This window comes from Mytilus trossulus, chromosome 8 (assembly GCF_036588685.1).
Source record: "Mytilus trossulus isolate FHL-02 chromosome 8, PNRI_Mtr1.1.1.hap1, whole genome shotgun sequence".
In the NCBI taxonomy this organism is placed as follows: Eukaryota; Metazoa; Mollusca; class Bivalvia; order Mytilida; family Mytilidae; genus Mytilus; species Mytilus trossulus.
The window spans coordinates 4,201,429-4,211,282 of record NC_086380.1 but is presented as its reverse complement, the minus strand read 5'-3'; the positions used below and the strand labels follow the sequence as shown (position 1 = coordinate 4,211,282).

The window sequence follows — 9,854 nt, the reverse complement described above, 5'->3', positions numbered from 1 at the left end:
TGTATCTATTAACTGAGAAATTTTCAGGTGAAAATATTTGATATGACAATTTTGTCATTTATTATATCCAAAATATCGTGCATTTCATGTTTAATTTAGAATATATGCATTACCACATATTGTCTGTAAATTTGAAAAAAATATATAAAAAGACTGACCTTTAGTTGACTTTTTGTGTTTTTTTAATTTCAAAAGCATATCGCCGTCATATGTAGCATTGTTTAAATTAACGAACGGTAATGCATTATGTAGACTTTACAGATTTGAGTCTTAAACAACTTTTTGAAACATATTTTGATCTATCTTATTAGTTGTCAAAGGCCTACAATGTATTCGGGTGCCACATGTGCTTACCCTTCCGGAGCACCTGAGATCACCCAAGTCTTTTTTGTTTTTGTTGGGGTTCGTGCTGCTTAGTATTTAGTTTTCTATGTTGTGTCTTCTGTACTAATATTCGTCTGTTTATCTCTTTATTTTTAGCCATTATGTTGTCAGTTTATTTTCTATGTATGGGTTTGATTCTCTCTCTGGTAGCTTTCGTCTCTCTTAGATTACCTTAGCCATATTTGGCACAACTTTTTGGAGTTTTGGATCCTCAATGCTCTTCAACTTTGTATTTATTTGGCTTTTTAACTATTTTGATCTGAGCGTCACTGATGAGTCTTGTGTGGACGAAACGCGCGTCTGGCGTATAAAATTATAATCCTGGTACTATTTACACCACTGGGTCGATGCCACTGCTGGTGGACGTTTCGTCCCCGAGGGTATCACAAGCCCAGTAGTCAGCACTTCGGTGTTGACATGAATATCAATTATATGGTCATTTTTTTTAAATTTCTATTTACAAAACTTTGAATTTTTCGAAAAACTAAGGATTTTCTTACCCCAGGAGTAGATTACCTTAGCCATATTTGGCACAAATTTTTGGAGTTTTGGATCCTCAATGCTCTTCAACTTTGTATTTATTTGGCTTTTTAACTATTTTGATCTGAGCGTCACTGATGAGTCTTGTGTGGACGAAACGCGCGTCTGGCGTATAAAATTATAATCCTGGTACTTTTGATAACTATTAGTACGCCAGACGCGCGTTTTTTGTTTACATAAGACTCACTGATGAGTCTTATTTAGACGAAACGCGCGTCTAGCATACTAAATTATAATCCTAGTACCTTTGATAACTATTTACACCACTGGGTCGATGCAACTGCCACTGATTTTCTTATCCCAGCCATATATTACCTTAGCCATATTTGGCACAACTTTTTGGAATTTTTGATCCTCAATGCTCTTCAACTTTGTACTAGTTTGGCCTTATAAATATTTTGAAATGAGCGTCACTGATGAGTCTTATGTAAACGAAACGTGCGTCTGGCGTACTAAATTATAATCCTGGTACCTTTGATAACTATCAGCATTAATGTATATAAGCATTCCTCTATAAATTCAAAGATAACAAAAGACCTTTATCAAGGACGCCGTTTTATTTTTGGTTATGAGTCCTCAAGCTCCATTCTGAAGTAAAATCGAACTAGTGTATATATACTTATAGCCATGTAATTCTAACAGCCGCAGTAGTGCTAATGATTTCTTCATTGCAAAAGACAAATCAGCTGGAAATTAAAACAAGAACAGAAACTTGTATGTCATTTCTGTTTGGGAAATAAATACTTAGTAATAATGTACAGTTTAATTGTATTATAATAGACTGTTATGTTCAGAGCCAATAAATTGGTGTTATATCTTTATGTCATTGTCCCTGAAAGAAAACATAGTTTCCCACCGAATGTCTTACTTCTGTGTTATTTGGTCACTCGTGGTCAATTATCTCACTAGCAATCATACCATATCTCCTCATTTTTATATTGGCATGTTCATTCAGCAATTTTCTGTCGTTTATTATTAGTTATAATATATTGAGAAAGAACTCTATAATACAATTATTTACATAGTAAATTAGTTATCTAAAACGATATATACGAGGTCAGTAAATTACATATGGTGTGAGAGCGAACGGGGTCACTGACACACTATTTAACGAATTTATCTCACCGACTATCGTTATTTGTTGCATATAGACTATAGTTGTTTCATTTGCAATTATATCACATGTACATCTTCTAATTCCTATATTAAAGTTTTTAAGTGTTCAATTCTAAGAATCTACTTCCATTGGGTCTGCACACAAAAAAAGGAATATCAACAATAACAATTTATTATAAACAACCTTGATATAAGTTAATAATAATACAGAACTTTCAGTTCATTTAAATAATCAAATAGTGCCAAATTCGTAACTACACTACTAAGCGTGTATAGAATAAAGCCTCGCCCCCTACCAACCTAATATAGAATATACACGGTTCCACGCGGATGCTTTTAATTAGTTATATTCCTCGACATTTATAGGTGGTAAGATAATATAAAGTACGGTTATATCAGTATTAAAATCTTTCCTGGCCACATTACTTCATACTTGTTTTTGTAGGATATTTGATTTTTAAGTTTTCTTATGCTTCATTGACCATTAAACTGTTTTTATATTAATTTTGCTTTTACCATGTTTTTGAGCTGTATTTCTTAAAATTTCTCATTGTAATAATCTCCCTTTATCGTCACACTTTATTATTACTAATAAATCATAGAAATAATCTAGTGTTTAATATTTATTGAACACTATTGTGACAAATTCTTCCAGGAGTCGATCGAAAAGTACAATATGTGCTCTTATGATTAATTTCTTAGTGTGTTGCAGTGTGGTTTGTTGTTTTTGCACTTTATTGTTTTTGTTATTTCTTTGTGATCCTCTTGTGATTGATGTGTTAACCTCGGTTTTGGTTTCTGGCCCAGATTTAATTACTTTCAATCTTTTTGTGAATATTGAACAGCGGTATACTACTGTTACCTTTATTTATCAGTGATAAAGCCTATTAATATTTAAATCTGATTTTTAGTTAAATGATTTTTCTTTCACTTAAAGTTTTTTATTCCTCCCTGGTTGTCTCCTCCTTTTTATTTGTTTTTTATCTGTCCTACCAAAAATGACCGAAGAGCATTTTATATGGAAGACGAGTTTCATTTAAAAAACAACAACAATGGCAACGCTTTTACAACCTTATAATTCTGCTATAGAAAAAATCTTAAATTACCATCAATTCCATTAAGCACCAAACTACCAAAACCAATGAACTACGAGTGAAATCTAGATTTCTTTTTGTGTTTTGGTTTTAAAACATGCAAACACGTTGTTGTTAATTTGTTGTAGGAACGATGTTTTATCATTGGTAGAAACATAATTCATTCACATTTTGTTTACTATACTCTACCAAAAATATTTTGTTAAATCAATACCATACATAATTTTTTTTACATTAAAGTATTACTCAATATAAAGATTTGCAAATGAAGTATCTATTGTAATTGTTCACATTCCTAGTTGACGTTTCATTCCAGGGTATAACTAGCCCTCTTGTCAACACTCCTATGTCAGCATGCGACAACATTTATATGTTCACTTTCTGTAAATTTACTGTTTACAAATCTGTTGAATTTTTCAACCGATCATACCTTAAGGGATAGCACGACGGACACCGAACGGTTAACCTTTTTTCAATCCGTTCATGTCCGTAACACGTCTGTTCTTATCCGTCAATCGTATATTCGTTCCGTTTCATGTCCGTTTAGCGATCGTTTTATCCGTCAATGTCCATTCTGTCGGGTTGAAAAGTTTGAGCATGTTCAAAACTTTAAACGGAAGTTCAACGGATGAAGTGTACCATTATGTATATCAAACACGCTTCTGACGTACCAAATTATAAACCTAGCATTTTTTTACAAGGTTCAAACAAGACATGTTTACAGATTCAAGTCTCCCTTATTTGCATATCTTTACTAAAACACAAGCGAACTACTGAAGATATCAGCCTTACTTTCCAATAACAGTTTTACTATATTTGTCCATCTCCGCCATGTTTTACAACAAGAATGTCTACAAAGGATACGATATTTTTCATCAAAGTTGAGAATGACCACGTTCAGCATTGTTCGAGACCTTTGAACTGAAATAGATAAAGCCGTTTCATTTAATCTATTCGCAATATTACAATCAGCATTGAATTGTAAAAGATATTCAACGACTTTAATATGACCGTTAAAGCTTGCTATGAATAGAGGCGATTCGTTATCTTCATTACATATATTTGGATTAACGTTGCGTTCAAGTAATATCTTGACGATCTCTGAATGTCCTTTTCCTGCTGCTGCAAAAAGACACGATTCGTGATTTTTGTTACAAAAATTAACATCAGCTCCTTTTACTAATAACATGTCTACCACATCTTTGTAACCAATAGAACATGCAATGTATAAAGGGGTTACACACCCGATTGTGTGTTCTTCCATAATATCATAACTCTCAAAAGGCAGCCATAACATATCCCGAAAAGTGAATCTACTTAAAAATTCGGCTCTTCCAAATACATCACGAGCAGACATTCGCGTAAGACTGAACTGGGTGCGAATGTTTATACACAGATTTTTCTCTAAAAGCAACGGTAAAAGCTCAACGTCACCTTTCAAACATGCTATAAATAGTGGCGAATCATCGCGGTTTCCACACATATTAACGTCTGCCCTGAAATGAATAAGCAATTCAACGACGTTTTGGTTACTCCAGAAACACGCTATAAAAAGTGGCGAAATACCATCTACATTACAAAGATTAACATTTGCGTTGTGCTGCAAAAGAAGCTTAGCTATTTCCTCATTGCCATTTTTGGATGCGATGTACAATGGAGTTTCACCTTCTTTATTTTGACCGTTTATATCAACGTTTTTATTGATTAAATACTGAGTAATTTCAATATGTCCATAAAACACTGCTACATGGAGTGGGGTATATAGAAACAGATCACTGTCATAGGTTTTTGCTCCGTAGTCACACAATAACTTAACCATCTGAAGATTCCCGGTCGCAGCTGCTGCATACAATGGTGAGCTTGTTCCGAATTGGCAAAAGTTATCTGGATTGCAAAAATGTTTTAATAAAGTGCCTGTTCTTTCATTGTATACAGTAAACGACAAATCATAAAATCTAGATTGTTTACAGAATACATACTTGTCAGAAACGTTTACAGTATTACTTGGATGGTGATTATATAGCACGTCCATTATCTTTCTTGTCTCTTTAGATGCTATTTGAGTAAATTTGTTAACACATGTGTCATAAAATCCACAAATGCTACAGTTTTGCATAGGCTCATAATCTAAATCAAATAAAAATGTCTTTGAACGGAAATAAGTTAATTCTGTATTCGTTGGATTTGTATCTGATCCGTATTGCAGTAACATTTTCACAATCTCTATGTTTCCCTTAAATGACGAAACCAACAAAGGTGACAATGTATAGTAGCAACAATGATTAGAATCAGCCCCATGTTCTAATAATAGTCTCACAGTATCTTCATGTCCATTTTTACATGCCAAAAGTAATGGTGTTCTACACACAGGGTCAACACAATTAACACTTACACCGAGTTTTATTAAAACATCTACAACGTCCTCATAACCATCCCGTGCAACGAATAAAAGTGGACAATATATGTCATTGAACCAACGTTTCAAACTGACTATTTTCTCATTTGGGAGAACTGCAATATAATTCAACAGTTTGGTGCGATATGTTCTGTATTGTAACAGTTTGTTGTCGAAAACGATCATCGACCATTCTGTACATGTAACATCCTTAAACAAGAAGTCAAAGTAATCTCCTTCTTTATCAATTGGGACAATAATAGGACAATCCTCTTGGTTTGCATCTATTGACTGAAATTGAAACCGATTACGCAAAAAATCTAATCCACTATGTAAAAGAACCAAATCAAACATATGCTCCCCAAAAAATGATACCAGTATATCACAAATTTTATCATGTATTATTTTGTATGTGTCATTTGATTTTTCAACATAAGAATCTGTAAGCATGTCTAATTGTGATTTTACTACTTGAAGAGAAAACACATGACGTAAAGTACACCTATCAGCCAGTTCCTCTAGTATTTGTTTTATAATTGAGGAAGAAGAAAGCATATCGGTCTTTATGCAATTGTTACACAACACAAACAAAGCCAGAGTAGCGTAAGATGTTTGATCATCTGCGTCCATTAATGATTCCAAATCTTCTTTTATCACATCTATTGGTCTTGAAAAGAATGCGGTTAAGCTACCTGTGGGTTTTCTAGAGTAAAATCTACATAATAATGGAAACATGTCATACTTATCCAGTAATTTATGTCCTTTTAAAATATTTACGTCTTCTTTTTCTAGAAATTTTTCCGCTATCAAAATTCTTTCATTTGTAGTAAGGCTATTTTGATGTGAATGAAAATCGCACTGATTTTTCGAAAAGATCTTGATTCTTTCAAATTGTTTATTTCTTGAAATGTTAGAACGACATGTTGCTAAGACCCTAACACCATTAAGTGTCAACACTTTTAATATGTCAGGGGATAACTTTATCCAGTCATTAACTGTATGTATTTCAATCTCATATTTACCGCACACATCATCATAAACAAAGACCTGTTTCTGTTCTGGGTTTCTGTATTGCAAAATTTCGGCGGGATAATTAGCTGGAACTATATGATAACCGTGATTATTTTGAAGATACAAAGCAACACACTGACTAGCTGTACTTTTACCACAACCCGGTGGCCCCGTGATGTTAACGATGCTGTTTCTGTAAATTAAGTCTTTAAGGCTCATGATGGCTTTAGTTTCAACAATATTCGCACTGTTTTCCTCCCATTCCTGTATCTTGCTTCCATGGATACCTTTCATAATATAAAACCTTGCAATTATGAATTTATTACTTGAATAATAATTACTTTCAACAATATTTACTGCTGATATCTTTTTAGGTTTTAACTATATTGGTGTAGTTATTTTGATTTTCAATGATATATTTAAAAAAAAAAGATAAAAAATATTGCCCTATACATGTAATAACTTGATCAAACAAACAATAAATGACGTCACTTAATGATGTTCTTAGTTAATATTTTGCCCCATAACACCTTTATATCTTTTAACATAACACTAAATAACTCATAAAAGGTAATTTGACCAATTTTAAGCAAACTCTTGATTTTCTTTCTTTTGATTTGAGACTTGAATAATACCATTGCAGATATAAAGTCAAAGACTGAGTCAACATTTTCCCGAAATATTTTATAAATCAAAAATCTCTAAAAGATGCTCCATGATGTACCAATATTTTTAGCTAATATTGATCCTTAACCAATACTCTTCCGGCTTAAAGTATCACGTTTGAGTTCTTGATTCAATTTATTTAATGTTACCTTAGATCGCCTAAGTACATCCTTAATGATAAACTTAATTTGGGCAGATTTTACCATCATTTTACTTATTCTGTTTCTCAAAGAAAAGATATATGATATCCAATCATGAATCAAGGCATGTGTTTAGGACCTTCATATGTTTGTTCTAATAACCCGTTTAAATATCGAACCGATTAATCTTTGCTACAATATTTGATTTTTCATCTGAACAATAAAAACACAACAGACAATATCTACATGGTTTATTCTAAGTTCAATAATTCTAGTAAAAGTTGTTCAAGAAATCACAGATTGAAAAGGCCCTAGGGGACGTATATTTGTTAAGAGAAGTTGTAAGGAATACCTATGTGTATTTCTTATATTACAACACTTGCAGACTAAAGACCATAAATATTTCATTCATGTATGTACCCCACATCTCCCTTTTTTGTTTCAAAAATCCGTTCGTTATAACTACCGTGTGGCAAAAGCTAAAAGAGTCTAGCCTCGAACTAAAAATATGCACTACACAAAAAAAAACGTGTTAGTGATTTTATCAAATATATCTTCGTCACGCAGTACTATTATATTACTATATTTAAAAAAGATATATAAATTGTCAAAATGCAGAAAAATTGGTACCATTAATTTTACTACATTCTTGCAAGTAGAAATCCTTTCAGCAAGAAAGCAAGGGAACTATTTCTTAGTGCATATTCTAAGGTATTTGTTCACAACTATGTTAAGTTTAATAAATATCCGTTAAGCAGTAAAATAAGAGTTATGCCATTGAAAAACATTTGTCGCACATTGTAAAGATTGAGTAAACATATCTGCTGACTCCCTTTTTACGTGTGGGACCGGAACTATATTTATTGTATGTTGATTGTCAAGTAGATTTCTGCAATTGTTTTAAAGTTTCTTTATCGCTGCATCAAGCCGTCAATAATAGCTTGCATTTATAGATTACATAAGCGGTAATTGCAAAACTTTAAGGAATTTGTGGTCTTCTATGCTCTTCAACTTCGTACTGTAGTCGGCCTTTTTAACAATTTGTGATACCAGCGTCACTGATGCGTCTTTTTGGACGAAAAGCGCGTATTTCGCAAATATAAAATTTCAAGCCTGGTATCTTTGATGAGTTTATTTATTATATGACAAAAGGACTGGCAGACAGACGTTATTATTTCTGCGTTCCTCCAAAACTGTGTTTACTTGAAATATAAATGTGTGTGATTTATTTCTGACAAACTTTAGCAAAACATATTATTTTGGAAATATCATAGGAAATTTGTAATATATTTTTACCGAGGTGTTAGGAAAGAAGTAAATATAGTTGGTGATTTAATATCTATATACAACAGTTACCTAAAATAACTTTGGGAATTGTTTCCGTGTTCAAGTTTCTTATTTCTGTCAACATTTCTTTGTCATTTTGGTCAAGTTTACTCATTTTGACATCAACGCAGATCTGTTCATACATCGGTCCGCCAATTCGTATCAAAGCCTGTGTGTTAAATTGCAAAACAAAATTCATGTCAACCAGTATGATTTAGTGGGAGTACATGTATCATGTTGCCGAAGACTTGTTTTACTCTGTTGTAACACTGCTCTCTCTAAAGAAATGTAATATGTCCTATCAAAATAATTGTGTTTGCATCATAAAAAGTAGGACCACGTATTGCTATATTAAACATAGGTTTAATATATTGAAGAGGTTTCAGGAAACTGACCATTCGCATTGCAGTTTATCCCTGTCTACATCACATCTCATCAATCTCCTTGATTATTTGAATTATGGTAGAATCTTTCTATAAAATGGATTTAGTCGAACGAAATGGATCTCTCACTGCATTTACTTCCTACTTTTAGTATCAATATAATTTGGTGATTTTCTCCATCAGTATTCATTTTTCGGGATTTTTTTTTTTGAATACTTGAAGATTTGCATTCATGGTAAACACTATCCTTACTTGCATGCTATTAATTTTTGTATTTTACGTATTTCGTATGAATCACTTTTCATCATGCAAGAACAAATCTGAATTCTTCTGTTTTGTATTTTTTTTTTAAGTCGCATGCTTGCAGCCTATTAAGTATGTCGATTTGCATATAGGGTTAAAAGGAACTCAAAGGAACTCAAAATGGGCGAAATATATTTAATGATCATTTACAGCCTTGAAAGTCGAAAATTACCATCTCATTATTATGTGTGGCATATGATGAATATTTGAGGATAAATCAGTATAGGCAGTTTTGAATAAATTTGAGAGAATGATTACAAAAGTTTGCCGTTCCAGCTGCACATCAAAATTTTACGCACCTGACATATATCGCCCCAACATGTATGAAATGTTAGATCATCAAGGATGCCATCATCACAGTGAGCAATTTGGTTTCTATAGTACTTTATCCGAGATAAATCAGCCCCGAGAGTTGTGTCTTCTGGGAGAGGGAGGGCGTCACTTATCTGTACTGATGTGAGGTTCCGTATCAAACAAATCATCAAGGTGATATCGA

At 32.8% G+C, this 9,854-nt stretch overlaps 1 protein-coding gene across 1 annotated transcript; it reads right to left on the bottom strand.

Moving 5' to 3' along the window:
* Nucleotides 1–3,888: 3,888 nt before the first annotated feature.
* On the bottom strand, nt 3,889–8,817 carry LOC134681531 (ankyrin-1-like). Its single transcript, XM_063541172.1, has 2 exons — nt 8,703–8,817; nt 3,889–6,827 (listed from the first exon to the last, which is right to left on the bottom strand). Exons 1-2 carry the CDS (start codon nt 8,815–8,817, stop codon nt 3,889–3,891), a joined length of 3,054 nt encoding a protein of 1,017 aa, XP_063397242.1.
* Between the last annotated feature and the right edge of the window lie 1,037 nt (nt 8,818–9,854).

What these genes read in the sequence shown, in the direction of transcription:
- LOC134681531 (XM_063541172.1), bottom strand. Translation starts at nt 8,817, where the DNA reads ATGTATGAACAGATCTGCGTTGATGTCAAAATGAGTAAACTTGACCAA. An exon ending in AATTCCCAAAGTTATTTTAG is followed by an intron (nt 6,828 to 8,702) that starts GTAACTGTTGTA and finishes ATATTATGAAAG; the next exon opens with GTATCCATGGAAGCAAGATA.